The sequence below is a fragment of the Microcebus murinus genome, chromosome 5 (assembly GCF_040939455.1).
Source record: "Microcebus murinus isolate Inina chromosome 5, M.murinus_Inina_mat1.0, whole genome shotgun sequence".
NCBI classification, from domain to species: Eukaryota; Metazoa; Chordata; class Mammalia; order Primates; family Cheirogaleidae; genus Microcebus; species Microcebus murinus.
The window spans coordinates 98,425,189-98,441,348 of record NC_134108.1 but is presented as its reverse complement, the minus strand read 5'-3'; the positions used below and the strand labels follow the sequence as shown (position 1 = coordinate 98,441,348).

At 40.6% G+C, this 16,160-nt stretch overlaps 1 protein-coding gene across 5 annotated transcripts in view; it reads right to left on the bottom strand.

The window, feature by feature from the left end:
- Positions 1 to 697: 697 nt before the first annotated feature.
- Positions 698 to 16,160, bottom strand: part of PLA2G7 (phospholipase A2 group VII) — a 31,278-nt gene continuing 15,815 nt past the window's right edge. For all 5 annotated transcript variants that reach the window (XM_012744810.3, XM_012744811.3, XM_012744814.3 and 2 more), the window contains 10 exons: positions 13,429 to 13,550; positions 12,854 to 12,995; positions 11,204 to 11,297; positions 9,024 to 9,092; positions 8,249 to 8,375; positions 7,231 to 7,344; positions 6,076 to 6,167; positions 4,710 to 4,880; positions 1,600 to 1,748; positions 698 to 856 (listed from right to left, as the gene is read on the bottom strand). In XM_012744810.3, the coding sequence (XP_012600264.1) occupies positions 750 to 856; positions 1,600 to 1,748; positions 4,710 to 4,880; positions 6,076 to 6,167; positions 7,231 to 7,344; positions 8,249 to 8,375; positions 9,024 to 9,092; positions 11,204 to 11,297; positions 12,854 to 12,995; positions 13,429 to 13,550 (1,187 nt within the window). In that variant the 3' untranslated portion in view covers positions 698 to 749. The remainder of the gene's footprint in view (positions 857 to 1,599; positions 1,749 to 4,709; positions 4,881 to 6,075; positions 6,168 to 7,230; positions 7,345 to 8,248; positions 8,376 to 9,023; positions 9,093 to 11,203; positions 11,298 to 12,853; positions 12,996 to 13,428; positions 13,551 to 16,160) is intronic.

Sequence of the window (16,160 nt, the reverse complement as noted above, 5' to 3'; positions counted from 1 at the left end):
ATCCCTGCTATATGCTATAATCCAGTGGCACCTTTCTTTAGTAAGTAGAATGCATCAGAGATAAAGCATTAAAGAAAATGTAGTTCAAGCCTCACTCATGATGTCTACTATATCCACTGTATCTACTACCTCTGCCTTGTCTCCAAAATTCTTAACCCTAGTCCCCTCCCCATTTAGTCATCATATCAAAATTGTATAGTATCAGCAATCCTATGCTCAAAACAATGGCTTTTTTAATATTAGCTTGATCTGATTTTTCTTAGCATGACCAAAAGTCAAAGAGAAATGCTGTCAAATTCTACCTAGAATATCATTTTGCTAAAATTAAATTACACATAATAGAGAATAAAAGGCAAGAAAATCTGTTTTTACTGTATATTTAAGGAGTATTGTCATTCCGACCAGTTTTCATTGGCATTTATGCCTCTTTTAATATACTTGTCCATTATTAAAGTAACATAAAAGCAGTTTTTAACTTTGACACTGAAAAAAGATATCTTAGTAAAATTAAATTTTAGGCTGGTATGATTTGTGTATTCTGCATTCTTTATATTTAAATGAAAAAAATCTTAGTTCAAGCCTCCATCACTATTATAGTATAGCCTACATTTTAAAATACAAGATCTTTGGGAAACTACAATAAAATCTCTCTCTCACACACACACATGCACAATGTTAGACAGTTTTGAGCCAAGACTTTTTAAAAAGCTCTTTTAATCCTAATTCTGTTTCCATATTCCTGTAGCGTTCTACAGAGTAGCATGTGGGTCGGTCGTGTTGATGTTGCTCCCTGGAATGAGATTCTTATCATCTCCTTCAACCAGATAGTCCCACTTATCAAAATCTTTATGAAGTCCTGAAAAACATAAATGTTGATAAACATGTTAAACTTCTGACAGCAGTAAACAGTTCAGTGCCTCTAGCTCAGCAGTCCCCAACCTTTTTAGCACCAGGGACCAGTTTCATGGAAGACAATTTTTCCATGGATGAGGGTAGCAGTGGGGGAGGCAGAGGTCAGATGGCGATGTGAGCAATGGGGAAGGGAGAGGGTGTAAATGCACACGAAGCTTCACTTGCTAGCCCACAGCTTGCCCACTTCCTGCTGTGTGCCCACCCACACCCTTCCCAAGTTTCATGGAAGACATTTTTCCATGGATGAGGGGGCGAGGAGTGGTGGAGCTCTTCTACCTGGTCCCTAACAGGCCATGGGCCAGCACTGCTCTGCCACCTAGGGGTTGGGGGACCGCAGCTCTAGGTGGCACAACAGAATACAAATTACATAATGATCATAGAGGCTAGCGGGGGTTCTGTCAGCTGCCTGCAAATGTGAGAATGGAGAGAATGCCAGAATCTTCCAAGTGGAGGTCCACCGCAGGCTTCATAGAAAGACTATAAGCTTTAACAGACTTGCTTTGTACCATACATAGTCCGTAAAGCAGCACAATTAACTTTCTCAAATTTTGCTTTCAAATTGATTTACTGCTTTATACAACCAGAAACCAACTAGAAACAATTAAAATGGGACTGAAGTTGTGTTAAGCTAGAAAGTTTTGTCCTGAGATTCATCCGGTTTATCAAGAAAGAACATTAGTTTCTTACCTAAATGCTTTTGTAAGAATGCTAATGAAGCTTTGTTGCTAAGATCAATAGCTACATTTGAATCTATATCTCCTTTTAATCCGAATACGTATCCAACTATTTTGCCAGTTGCAAAAGTGAAGTCAGCAAAATTCTGATGCACTGAACCCCTATAAGAGAAATGAGGCATTTAAAAAATCGCATTGTTTGATAAAATTATCTTTGTAGTTAGGGTACAGGAAAGAGATGTGCCTGGTTAGCCTATTTATTCAAAAGCATGGAAATAAAACTTGTAATCTGATTGCCTTAGAGCTATTTGTCCAATTTCAAGTCACGAGTTTAATTTATTATATCTCAAACAGTACAATTAATCAAAGTATGCACCTAAACTATCGACACGGTTTTGCCATCTTAATGACAGCTTGTTTATGCCAACAGCAAAGAAGCCTGGAGAACAAGTGGCAATGAAATCGCAAAAGATGTTTTCCACAGCTTGTTGAGAACTGAATATTTTGCCTTGCAAGACATGGTCCAAAGCCTGGAAGAAGTGGTAGTCAGTTGATGCAAGGTCTGATAAATATGGTAGATGATAGAGAGTTTCCAAGTCCAGCCTCTGTAGTTTGAGCAGCATGGTTTGTGCGACATGTGGTGGAGCATTGTCATGCAAGAGGATTGGCCTGTCTCTATTGACCAATCTCACCTTGTTAACCACAAACATACTCATCATTTTGTCCAGTTGGTTGCAGTAGACATCTGCTGCAATCACTTGACCAGGTGTCATGAAGCTGTAGTGGATAATACCAGTGCTGGACCACCAGACACCATTAGCTTTTTTTGATGATATATTCTGTTTTGGACTGTGTTTCAGCACTTCATCTTTATACGACCACTTGTGCCAAATGCTGGAAATTGTCAAAAAGAATCCATTTTTCATCACATGTAACAATAATGGTGTAGAAATGGTTCGTCTTTATGTCTTAACAGCAAAGAAAGGCAAGCTTCAAGACGATTTCTCCTCTGACACTTGTTTGATTCATGCGGAACCCATCTGTCCAGCTTCTTTACCTTGCCAATTTGTTTCAAATGGTCCAATATTATTGGAATAGTAATGTCAAATCTTGCTGCTAATTCACACGTAGGTTGAGATCGATTCACTTCCACTACAGCTTTCAGCTCATTATTATCCACCTTGGTCCCAGGTCACCCACATGGCTTGCTTTCAAGATTAAAATCACCAGAAAGAAACTTCTCAAACCATTGACATACAGTGTGTTCATTAGCCACATCCTTCCCAAACACTATACAGATATAACTCCTCTAATTCTAAATTCATCCATAGCCTAACATCAAACGGAATGGCCTTTTGTTAATGTTCATTTTCTACCACCTCTGGGACATTTAACATTTGATGTCTTTCTTGCACTTTTTTTTTTCCTCTTCATTGCCTTGACATTGCATCTTCCCTTCTGGCCCTAACCACTTTGTGCTCTTCATGGGCCTTCACCCTTCTCTCATTGGTGAAATGTAGGCATTCCTCAAGATTCTGTTCCCAGAACAATTCTTTCCTCATTTTTGCAGTCTCGTCTAGTCCAGGGTTTCATCTATAGTATCATGCAAATTCTGTACTCTGGTCAATTTGTGGCTGGACATCTCTACCCAGATTTCCCAGTTCTCAAGCTTCTAAATTCCAAGGTTCAAACACAACATCTTCCCAGTCCCACCCAGAGCAACTCTTCCTCTTCACTTTGCTGATTCTTATAAGCAAACCATCATTCTTTTAGCCACCTAAGCTCAAAACAGGGCCACCCTGACTCCCTCTCACTCTTCCCCACATTCTGGTCGAAACTTGAGTGTCAGAAACATAAAAAGGGGGAAACAGAGTCAGGGTCATGAGAGAGCTGAGAGCAGAAGCCTGGTTGCTGCCAACAGTAAAGGACTGGCCTGAGCAACGAAAAGGAAAGAGCACATAACTGATAGGAGAAGCCACACAGAGGAGGGTCGTGGTGGTCAAGAGAGCAGAAATAGAGCTGGTCACGTGTCCAACGGATGTGCAGAGGGAGGGTGAGGCTGCAAAGAGGCTGCAGGTGGGATGTGCAGCAGGCCTTTCGTGTGCCTAGCAGGCCTGTTTCAGTGCACACTGGTGGGGCCTCAGGAAGCTAGACCACAAGAGTCAAAGAGCAAATAGAAGCAAGCACACGAAATACTAAATATGTGCTATTCTTTCAAGATTTCTGGCAGGGAAGGGAAGAAAAAAGATAAGGTGGGAGCCTAGCAAAGATGTAGGATCAAGGGAAGGTTAGGTGTCCTCTATGATTTCTTTTTTAGAATTAGAGAGACTTGCACATACAAATAAGCTAACCTGATGTCCTTACCTGAAATACCAGGACACTTCCTTGCCATCTATCCAAACTCCCTTGATCCTACAATGTCCAACCCTAGTCCCATCTCTTCTAAGAATACTTTTCAGTTGGAAAAGATCCCTCCATTCTCTGACCCCATAATGGTTATTGCCTATATTCTTTCTATGTGTTTCCTTCCTGCCTCTTTTTTTCTCCTCAATAGACTAGGTTTCAGATAGGAGAGGGGTGAGTTCTATCTTTGCTTTGGAATTGTCATGAAAGTTCAAAACCCTGTCAGGAGTTCTTTTTTCATGTCCAGGATATAAACATAGTGCTCCATGGTATCCCAGCATAGTTTTGGAGAATTTATAAACTTACATTCTTTCCCAACAAGTAAATACATTGTAGGTCTCAACAGATGATATGACTTTTTCTTTAAAGAGTTCCTAGCTAGCCTAATGATGAAATATGTCCTCCCTACTCCACCCCCATAAATACGAAGGCATGTTCTGGTGTTTAGATAAAAGTAGCACATAGTATAATGCTAATATCAATTACTAGTATATGCACTACATACATTAACACTACTAAAGCATTTCCATTTTAGAAAGACTAAGTCTAAATGTACTCAGAAACTGAGATTATCTAATAAGAATTATCTAATGTTCTGCTCACTGGAAGTCTAAACAACCAACTCAGCAATTCAGTAATGGCTACCAAACGGGACCTATTGATGTTCATCCAAGTTTCAAGTTTCTGTTTCAGATGATGAAATAAGTCTCTCATGCTTACCTGATTGTAACCATTTTTCTTTCTTTACCTGGTAGGTAGCATTGTTCCATTTTTTTGATATTATCTAAATATTGGAAGTGTTCAGAGTTGATAAAAAAGAGAGGCTGAGGAATTTTGGGATACACCTCATCACCCACTGGAAACATCCATGCGTCCAGGGCAATGCCGCACCTGCATTTGTTGGCAAGGAGGAAAGAAGGCTGGTTACACGCTAGCCACCATATAGGACTTTCTAATAATGCTTGGATTAACAGACATACACCACACCAGTTTGTTACGGGTTATCTTCCTGGGGGCAAGAGATATTATACTTCAATGTAGAAAGGGGATATGATTAGCTTTATAAGGTAGCAGCCCTGCAATTATACAACCATTTTCTTTAAAAGGCCTCTAGGAATTGCAACCTTTAGGAATATATATCCTTAACATTTTTTAATTTTATTTTTCAGTTATATTTAAAATAAATTTTAAAATAAGTAATACTGTCTTGAAAACCATGGGGTATCTGAAAAAGTACAATAAATGCACCATTTTCCCTGTGTTTCCAGAGCGTTGTGCATTCTGTAGTGTATAGATTATGCCTTTTTTCAAAGTCACGGTAGATCCATTACTTTACAAATATAGGTGCTTCACCTGGGAAACTAAGTGTCGAAGAAAAATAACACGAAGCACATCACTTGAAAATATAACTTTCTTTTTAAGTTTATCCTGTGTTTCTCGATCTTTTGCTAAATGGATAAAAGAAGAGAATTCCCTTACCATTGAAAAAGATATTAAGAAATTCAGGGTGAAATGTCACAAACTGATCCTGCCCACTTTCTATATAGTCAGTTCTACACAATCTCATCAGTCTGCAATGAAATACTTCACAAAAGCAAATGTTTCTACAAGTTAGAAAACTGGGGTTTGGTCCTCACTCCTACACAAATAACTGTCATTTTAGATTCAGCTCCACCGTAAAAATGGAAGGGAAAAAAAAAACTAATTAAAAAAATGTCCTGCCTATTTTGGAAGCCTGGCAATACTATGAGATGGCAATGATACTATTATTATCATTAGGTCACATGAAAAACATATATAGGGATTATTTCTAAGTGGAAAATGTTAAGCCCTGAGCAAAAAAGTAAGAATAATGAGGGAAAATATATAAGGGCAGGGAGACTTTTTAATAGCAGGAATAGTAGGTGGTTTCTGCCTAAGAAAATTTATGTAGAGCACTTGATGGAAGCAAAGGAATAGACTTGTAAGCTCCGAAGGCTCCTTTCTTCACTAAGAATCTGATAAAAAATGATATCTCATATGTGTTATCACTGCCCCTCCCCCAATAATTTACTGCCCTCTTGCTTTATCTGTCTTGTTGTCTTACCTGAATCTCTGGTCTTCACTAAGAGTTTGAATAACTGTTGCTCCACCAAAAGAATGTCCCATTATTGCTACTTTTTTCCTATCAATAGAGTCCTATGTGAAAAAGCATGATATAAATTCATAACTATCTCACATGGTGTTAGAAGAATAGACTAAATCATTTTGTCAATCCTACAATTATTGTTCATTTAGTGGACATGGTTAAGGACCTTGATTTCTTAAAAAATAGAACATACATGTACACATATATATCTATTATACACCATATATACATATATATATAAAACATTTTTATATCTATATATAACACACATGTAAAAGTTCAGAAGTAAACTTGTCTTCTGAGTCACCTACACTTGAAACTTTGACATTAATTCTGAGTTCTGCCTCTCCCCACCCCACGTTTATTAGTTCATTCCATGAGCATCGATGGAGCACCTGCTCTGTACAGGCCCCGCAGTCTCACTCTCAGTGAGCTCATGGTCTATCTGGGAAGACAGTGCTGCAGAGACACGCTGCGATACAACACAGGTATGCCAGGAAGTGCATACAACAGCTAGCGAACCTGGCCGAGGGGTGGGCACTGAGATCCAGGGAAGCTTCCTGGAGGAGGTGATGTCTAACTGGAGTCTTGAAGAGTAGGTGGGAGCTAGTCAAGGGGAAGAGTGTCAGGCTAAGGGGACATGTACCAAGGCATGGATACAGGACAGAGTAGCCAGGTGACGGCTGTATCTGGAGAACAGACCATCATCTTCTCTCTGCGTTCCACATGCATTTTTTGAGTCTCTGCTCATGCTGTCTGTCCACTGTGTCTGATATTCTTCCACCCTCTCCCAAATGTTTGTACAAAACTTTTGACCAACTTTTCAAGATCAAGCTCAAAAACACACAGGAGCCAGCCAAGAAATCATAACACTTCCACTGGAGGTATAAAGTTAAACCATACAACATTGCCATTTTTGTAGATCCAAACTGACTGATGGCAATTTCACGTACAGTTCAACCTAATACATTCTCCATTGGTGTAATACATTTTGTTTTTGCAGCCCTTCATCATGTTGTACCTTGTAATATAGCAGATAATCAGACAACAAAGAACAATAAAGAACTACAGGACAAGGGCAAAAAAATAGCTTTTTTTTTTTTATAAGCTTACCTTCAGTTGTCCCACATCAAACTCTAAATCTAATACATTCTTCAGTGGCTTTCCATGATCAATGTCAAGAATCAAATCAAGAGCTTGGGAACATTCCTTTGCTCTGTGATGTACCTAATACAATTATTAGAAGAAGAAAACAACAAAGTAAAAAGCTATAACAATTATTTTAAAGTTTGTGCAGAAGTTGCATGTGGGAAAAATAGTTGATTGATTGATGATCGATGGATTATAAACTGGAAATGTCTAAGTGGTTCGTGATTAGAATACATGCTAGCATAATGACATAGGCATCAGCTTTGCTCATAGGTATAGCTTGGTCCAAATCTTGGCTCTGTTGCTTATCTACTGCGTGACTTCAGATGATTTACTTAACCTTTCTGAATTTCCATTTATCGTATAATAATGCCTACTCCAGTGAAACGTCGGAAGGCTTAAATGCCATAACATAAAAAGCACCCCTATAACGAAGCAGCCAGTGTGCTTTATTCCATTTAATCATCCCAATAGCCTTGTACGATAGATACCATCATTAGTCATTATTTAGTGACAGATAAAACATGGAAGTGCAAAGATTAGCTTGTCCAAGATCACCCCACTGCAAAGCGATGAAGCCAGGATTCAAACATAGAAACTTGGACCCCAAGCCTGTACCCTTAATGCTATTGTATTCCACCTCTCTGAAAAGTAGGATTTTTTTTTTTATATTGCCTCTGAGAGGGAATCTATTAGTTTATTTTGTAGCACTTCTGAGATTCTAAAATTAGAGGTTTTAATGCAAGAAAATTCTGAATATTCACTGTTATCACCCAGGATTTGTGTGTTTACCTTTGTTTTGACTATGAACCAGATATTTCATTAAGGGAATTTCATTACTTAGGGAATCTACCAACAGATCCTTTGGGAACGGGAGATATGAGAGGTAGCAAACCATGCCATACGTAAAATTAAATTAGCAAATGTCATCATTTTGTACATGCTTTCAACTTGTGAAGCCACTTCTCTCACAGCAATATACCTGTTTATTTCGTTCAGATTTCACATCGTCACCTGATTTTAGGGTTCTAAAGTAGAGCCAAGACTTGTTTCCTATTTCTGCAGCAGACTGGTCCTTGAAATAGTAAGTTGCAGATGCAGATCCATTTCTATAATACAAGCAAAATTCGTTACCTATACACGCTCCCTCCCTTCCTCATCTGGCCCATGCTCCTCAATCCTATCCTTTACTCAACTTCTCTCTGATCTTTTGACTTCTCTTTCTTCTTCCACTCTACTTTTTTTTTTAATTAAAGAGTACCAAAAGGAAGTTCTAGAAAAAAGACCTCATTGTCCATTGTCGGAGAGTTATGGGTAAACTCAGCCCGCTCTATCTGCACGGTTCTGGGAGGCAATGTTAGCCACGATGGAAACTCACCTTTGGGAACCAAATACCAGTGCTGCCACTTACTAGCAGTGTGACTTGGGGCAAATTACCCTTTCTTACTTTCATGTTCCTCTTCCTTAGAATAATAATGATAGTAACCATCTCCTAGGATTGTTATGAGACTAAATGAGATGGTGCATGGAAAATACTTAGCATGTAGTACATGGCATGCATTAAACAGTCTAGAAATGTAAGCTGTTCTTTAAGTCTTAACAATCTAACACGATTTCCTTTTTTAAATGTCATCATAATGTGAAAATTCCATCACCATTTTTTATAAACGTTTATGTAAGGTAGAGGCATGGTTCTAGGCATTCGCATTCCCTGCATTTGGATAAAGAGCCCAGTTATTATATATCAGGTAACATACCTGTGTTCCACAGCAGCAACTATAAACCCATGAGATGCCAGGTCAATGCCAATAGCAGAATAAATTGTCCTTCAAAACAAAGAGAGGGAAGCATTACAACTACCCGTCATGATTACAAGGCTGGGTCCGCTAGTAAAAGTGGGGGCACAGAGGCCATTACATCCTTGTAGTAGTGCCCTGCAGTAGAGTGGAGAACTGTGGTTCTCCGGGGGGGGGGGGGGTAATTTAGTCCCATAGGGGATATGTGACAGTGTCTGGCAATATTTTTATTATCATGAATGGGGGGAATGGTGCTACTGGCATCTAGTGGGTAGAAGAATGCCATTAAACGTCTTATAATGCATAGGACCATCCTCCACAACAAGAAATTATCTGGTCCAAAATGTCAACAGTACTGAGGTTGAGAAACATTGGTGCAGTGATGACAAATATTACCTTTGAGATTCGGGGGCGTTTAATCTTAGCTCTGCCACTTGCCAGCTATATGATTTCAGGTAATTACTGAATTTTTGTCCTCATCTGTGAAATGGGGCTAATAATAAAGCCTTTACTTTAGGATAGTTGTAAAGTTTTGATAAGATACAATGATATAGGCAGGAAAGCAATGCAGCATGGTAGTTAAGAGAATGGAACCTGCATTCTGACCACAGAGTTTGAATCCTGGTTCCACCACTTATTAGCTGCATACCTTGGGTAAGTCCTTATCTTTTCTCTGCCCTGGTTCCTTATCTGTATAAAGGTGATGCTATAACAGTATGGTACCTCATAGATAAGGATCAAGTAAGTTAATACATCTTCAGTGCTTATAGCTATATCTGAAGCAGGGTAAATATTTAACACGTTAGCTGTTATTTAAATGACTGGACTGGGTGAAATGGTGAAAATATCATGTGCTAAGCAACTGCATTTATACCCTCTTCTATGTCTTCATTCTACACAATCTCTTTCTCATATCATGGAAATACCCTTAGAGAATAAAAAGGCAGAGGCAAGGAAACATGTCTTCTGCTGAAGGTACAGGATATCTTCAGAAGAGGGGAAATGGTCTAGTATGGGGATCAGCAAACTTTCTCTGTTAAAGACTAGATAGCAAATATTTCCAGCTTTGTGGGCCACACGGTCTTTGTCACAACTACTCAACTCTGCTGTTGTAGCCATAGACAATGTAAAAAAATGAATAAGTATGGCTGTGTTCTAGTAAAACTTTATTTACAGAAATAGGCAGAGGGCTGGATTTGGCCCTTGGAGTCTAATTTGCCAATCACTAGTGTAGCAGAAATCAAATAGGTAGCTGGACCACAATTAACCTACTGGAGATAATTCTTTATTGCAGGTGCCACCCAACTTCTTCCCAGCTAAAAGCCACCTTTTGTTTTCTGAAAGTTTTATAATTTCCTCAGGTAGAAGCAGGGGAGACAGTTAGAAGATAGTACAAATGGAGAGGGCGTGTTTGTCATGGAAATGGTGACTCAGATATCGTGCTACAGAGAGCACAGCTTCCTAAATGCCCCATCCGTCCCTGCCCCTCTGGATCCATCACCATGTTCAAGCGGAAGCCAAGCTTCCTGTGAACTGCTCCCAGTGACCTGGCACAGCCTGGGTCCTAACGTAGGACCGTTCCTGTGAGGGGCAGGACGCTTGACAAACAACTTGGGGTCCAGCATTCCCTCCACTGGCCCCCCGATCTGAGAACTGTGCTGCAATCTGACTCATCTTCTCCGGCCCTTCTCTCTTCCCCATCTCCTTTGCAGGCATCCAACCTGCATCATCATCTGAGAGCTCTCCCCATCCTTTCCTGCTCCTTCTCCTCTATCCATGCCGAGGTATTTCTCTCCATAGATGTCTTTCACAGATAGTCCATTTCCTGGACAACCTGAACTGCACAGAGGATGGTTTGGAGGGCATAAATATTATAATCTAGAAGGACAACAAGCAAAACTGCATCACTCTCTCTTCCCTGCAGTGAGGCTAATCCCCATGAGCTGGTAGGGGGTAAAAAAACTACTTAACAAGACAGGGCTAAGGTCGATCAATAGACCACAGTGAAATATTGAGGAATCTCAACTCCTCCAGGACAAGGGCCGGTATGACATTCCCAAATCTGTAATTCCTTTTATGATAACAAAAAAATTGGCATTGATCCTTAAGAGGCTAAAATTGTTCAACCTCTCAAACATTACCTGAATGCTCCAAGACCATGAGAAAAAACAATTAGTGGATATTTTTCACCAGTCCTCAGAGGGGAATTCCAGCTTGCAGGGGTTGTCACTGAACCTAGACAACAGTGGGTGGTTACAGTTAGTGTTTTCGCTGGCTTGAATGTTGCTAATTTAACTTACATCTCCATAGCATAAAGTCCTGACCCATGAATTTATATCCATGTTTTATGGATTCATAGTAAATTCACTAAAAAGTCTGCCACTAGATACCCACCAACCATGCGTTCTTTCCTCACACTGGAAGATCATTAATTATCAGTTCCTCAGACTGTAGGATTGTTATCAGTTCCCACTGCCAGCTCTGCACTTAAGGTGAGAGATTTTTCTACTCACCGGTGTATCCACAAAGGCTACTGCTTATTACCATTCCCAGGTTTTGGGAAAACTTTAGAGGGAGTATTCGGAAACCAAACTACTCAGTAAACCTCAGGAATGTTACACCAAGAGCCAGGATCTGGGAATTGGAGGTTCCTCTCATTATGACTTGGTCGTGATCCAGTGGAAGGTGGAGAAACCACTGACTTCATACTAAGGTGTGGCCTTTGGATGCCACTCAGCCACTTTCTAGCTCCTGACCTTGGCCAAGTGACTCACACCCTCTGAGCTCCAGAATCCTCTTCTGCAAAACTGAGGAAATGGTATCTATTTCATAGGGTTTTTGTGGGAGTTTTATTTAATTGAGCGCTATATGTAAAGCTCCTATCTAGTCACATTGTAAGAGGCTCAAAAACGGGAAGATATAGTCTTCCCTTCCTTCACTTCTTCCCAATCATTGTCATCATTATTATTAGCAGCTACTTGTGTTTCATTTTCCCATCTAGGAAACAGAGATGTGGTCATGAAGACAGAATGCAACAATTGCTATGGAAGTGGTTTATAAGTTGTTCAGCACCCTAATGATGTGTAGTTATGGTATTTTCATCATTTCTATTATAAAGTGTTTTTCAAGAAAACTCTAAGGAGATGTTTATGGTGAATCTCAGAAGTTATAGGCAGTTTTGAAGGAGAAATTTGAAGACACAGTTAACATCAGCCCAACATTAGTGTCTGGCCCAACAGATAAGGAAGGAAAGTCTATATCAGCGTATAAAGTAGGTGATGAAGGCACATCAAACTGTCTTAGTGAAAGAGGCTGGTCCCTCGGGGTAGGTGATGGGAAGGAGAGGAGAGTCCCTCCGTCTGTGACAAGTAAGAAATTAGCTTTGTCTCCTTTGTTTCGGATCTGGAGAGTTATGGTGGCTTCTCTTTCCTTTCTCTTTGTGTCTGACTTTAGCACACAGCATGCAGGGTAGTGGCCACCCCAGAGAACCTCACACATTCCCACTCCCCCCATGGGATGCCAGAAAGAAAACCAAAGAGCAGCCAGAGGAAGATGCTAGAGCCTGTCTGATGTTCTTAGCCACCCCCATCACATTCAGAATGGATAAAATGAGAGTTGTTGATTCTGTCATAGTTGCTCGGGCTTGCAAGAAATACTTTCCTTGCCATTGTAGGAGAAGCTTAGACCACAGAAAATCTACTTTGGTCTTAATTGCCTGAAATGTTTATTGTTTTCAAGGTTTTCTTATATACTAGAGCCTACAAAGTAGGATCAACAGAAAGAAATCTTACCAAATAAAAAGCTCAAAATTTTGCCCATAAGCCAATGTGTTCCAAGAAATTTACTAAGACCAAAAAAATATTCTGTGTTTGGGATCCACAGAGTGTTAAGGCGATCATCTTGAGATGGATAATACAAGCGCAGGAAGGTGCCCTGTCGAGGAAAGAAATGAATGCACTTTCAGTAAAGTTTCTTCTCAAACAGATTCCAGCAACTATTTTGCACATGTCATTAATGGAGACCCAAATACCGCTGTTGTTCACAAAGAGGTCTAGAAACTTTATAAGCTGCTGTGCTGATTAAGTGCAGTCATGAAAGAAGAGAGAAATAAAATATGCTTTCTCAGTGAAAAGAAAATGCAAGCAGCCTGGCTTTGGCCACTAAGGAAGGGGGAGATAAATATAGTTGGTAGATGAATGAATCAGACAACAGCAAAGAACTGGGGAATGGCTTTATAATAACCAAGCAAATGGTAAACGGAGTCATTCTCAGGTGGGGGCAAGGTCGGGTTTCAACACCTTCTAGTGGGCCATAGCGACAGTCCATACTGAACTATAAGGGTAAGTTGTATTAACCAAAACATTACCTCTTTAGTGTGATTGAACATCAAGTCTGTACAACCAACAGAATAAGGTCCATTACCTCTGGGGATTTTAGTTTGGCCACAGGTTGCCGCAGCCATCAGAGCTTGTATTTTATTGATCCATGCTGAAAAAAATAGGCAAATGTTATCTTATTTGTCACCTGTTACACCCCAGATTTTAACATGCAAAGGAATTCCAAGGGAATCAAGTTACTGCCCATAGTTCCTGGCCGCCTTCATTTCTTAATCTAACTGGTAAAATACACAAATAATTTCTGACGGCCTGCTGGGTGCAAAGCACTGTGTAGGGGGTTGGGAAGTAAAAAAGCTAGAGGTAGACATAGCCCTTCTCCCAAGAGGCCTAGGAGTATTACCTCCTAATGCTTACAGCTTGCCCTCAACTTCTACTTCTATCTAGAGAATTAAAGATGACTTCCCAAATCTGTTGTTTTCCAAACACGAACTTTATCTCACATTTCAGATTAGTGTTAACAACTTCTTACTGGGTATGTCCACCTGATGCCCCTCCCATAGAAACATCAAAGCCAAAGGTCCAAAAGGAAGCTAAAAGACCACTTCCCAACTCCTCCTCCTCACCCTCCAGCCACGCAGCCTGCAACTCAAGGGTCCCCCATCTCCTGCGTCCCACGCCAGAAGGCTGGGAATCATCTTACCTTTCTCAGCAACCCCTACATTCAACCAAGCCTCCATTTCTAACGTTTCTCTTTGGCTTAGAATTATCTCCCCAATTTATCTCTGACCCTATAGCACAAACATCTCATTTTCACCCTCACTGTCTCTTGCCCAGGCAGTTGCCATCTCTCCTGACTGTCCTATCCACCTTGGCTCTTGGCCCCTTCAAACACATCCTTTAAAAGCACAAATCTCACCAGGCAATTATTAATAAAATCCTTCAATGGCTTCCTATCAGCAGGTGGTTTTTCTCGGAGGGGGAATATATTGGAATCTTTTTGGAGGACAGTTTGTAGGAGGTAACTAAGTCTACACGTGCCTCCCTAAGCAAATACTCTGCCCCTTGAGGCACAAACGTCACCTATCCCTCCAGTGGGGGTGGAAACATGTTGAGGCTCACAGGTGCACAGGTTAAATCCCAAGCACCTGGGCACTGTAGGAAAGGCCCTCTGTGATGTCGACGCCCATTGTCTCAGACTCTTCTTCTGGCTCTTCCCCCTAAGAGATCCCCCTTCCTGTGCTACAGCACTCCCGAGCTACACATCGGGCTGTTCGATGCCTCTGCACCTTTTGTAAATGCTACTGCCCGTGCTTTAAAATCCCCTGGGCCAACTCCTATTCAACCTGCAACACCTTGATTGAATGTCCTGTCTTCTCTGAAGCCTTCCCCAATTCCCCAGATAAATATAATCATTTCATCCTCAGTAGCACACAGATTCCCTGTATACACGTTTTTTTTTTTATCATTCTTCTTATTACATTATATTAAAATTATGTGTCTCCATGCTGCCTCCTACACTATCTATGTCTTTGTATCCTCTGATTTTAACAGAGTATTTGGCACCTGGTCAGTGCTCAATAAATATTTGTGAAAATGAGCTGAACTAAACTGAACTTCCCACTGGTCTCTCCTGTTCTTTCAAACCTTTTGTCATAGGCAGGCTTTTACTCACCCACACCTGAAACTCCTTTTCTCTTTCTGGTACCAATACCCTTCCCCACACCTGCAGTTTATCTGCTCTCTTCCTTTCTAAACCCCAATCGACTCCATATTTAACTTCAAGAGGTCGAGCCCAAATATCAGTGTATCCAGACTCTCATTTTTCTTGATACGTTCAGCTTGCCCATCCCTTCCCTCTGTTGGAATGTGGGAGTTTATTACTCTGCTGGACAGACTCTTGTGTTTTCCATCACACTCTGCCTCTGCCAGTCAGACTCCAGGAGCTATGTTAGGTATGACACCTGAATCAATATTGTGGGCATTGCCCAGAGAGGTTCTGAGTCACGGGAAGAAACCTACTTACATCCTCCACATTGGTGACTCATGTGTGAAGCACCTGCCCATGACGAAACCTGTCAATGCATAAGGCCTCGCTACTCAGCTGGTCCACAGGGAGCTTGGAAATGCAGGCTCTCAGATTTCAACCCAATTCCACGGAGTCAGAAAAGGTGCACCACTAAAGTTTAAAAAGCACTGGGCTGAAGTACAAAACCACCTGGCCTGACAGACAGGTCAGTAATCCATGGTCAAATGGTAGGATGTAGTTCCAAGGAAGACAGTTGATATTGGATCCAGGTGAGTCTATTTCAAGTGTTGGCTACTGGGTATTGGATTCAGGTGAGCCTATTTCAGGTGTATTAGAGCCAAGTGAGTTTATTTGAGGTGTGCTTCTTAGAAGCTATAATACTCTGGCCTAGGCAATTTACTTCCTAGCAAATTTCTCATTTGTAAAATGGAACAGTTGTAAGGGTGAAGTGTTAATGAAGATCAAGTACCTGGCACAGACTATATAACACATAAAAGGCAGATAACTGATATTATTTATCCCTTCCCCAGAGTTAGTTAACTCTGGCTAGCTAAATTCATAATGAATTTCTTAGAGGAGTTTTAGCAGATCTAATCTGCAACATACCACTTTCCCTTACAGAAAATTCAAACTTTAAGGTACTTCCCCAGAGACCTTTTTTTTAAAGCTTTACCTGTAAGGGGAACATTTCAGGGTCCCCACTTTTCCTCATTATTAGGTAGAAGAAACTGTTTC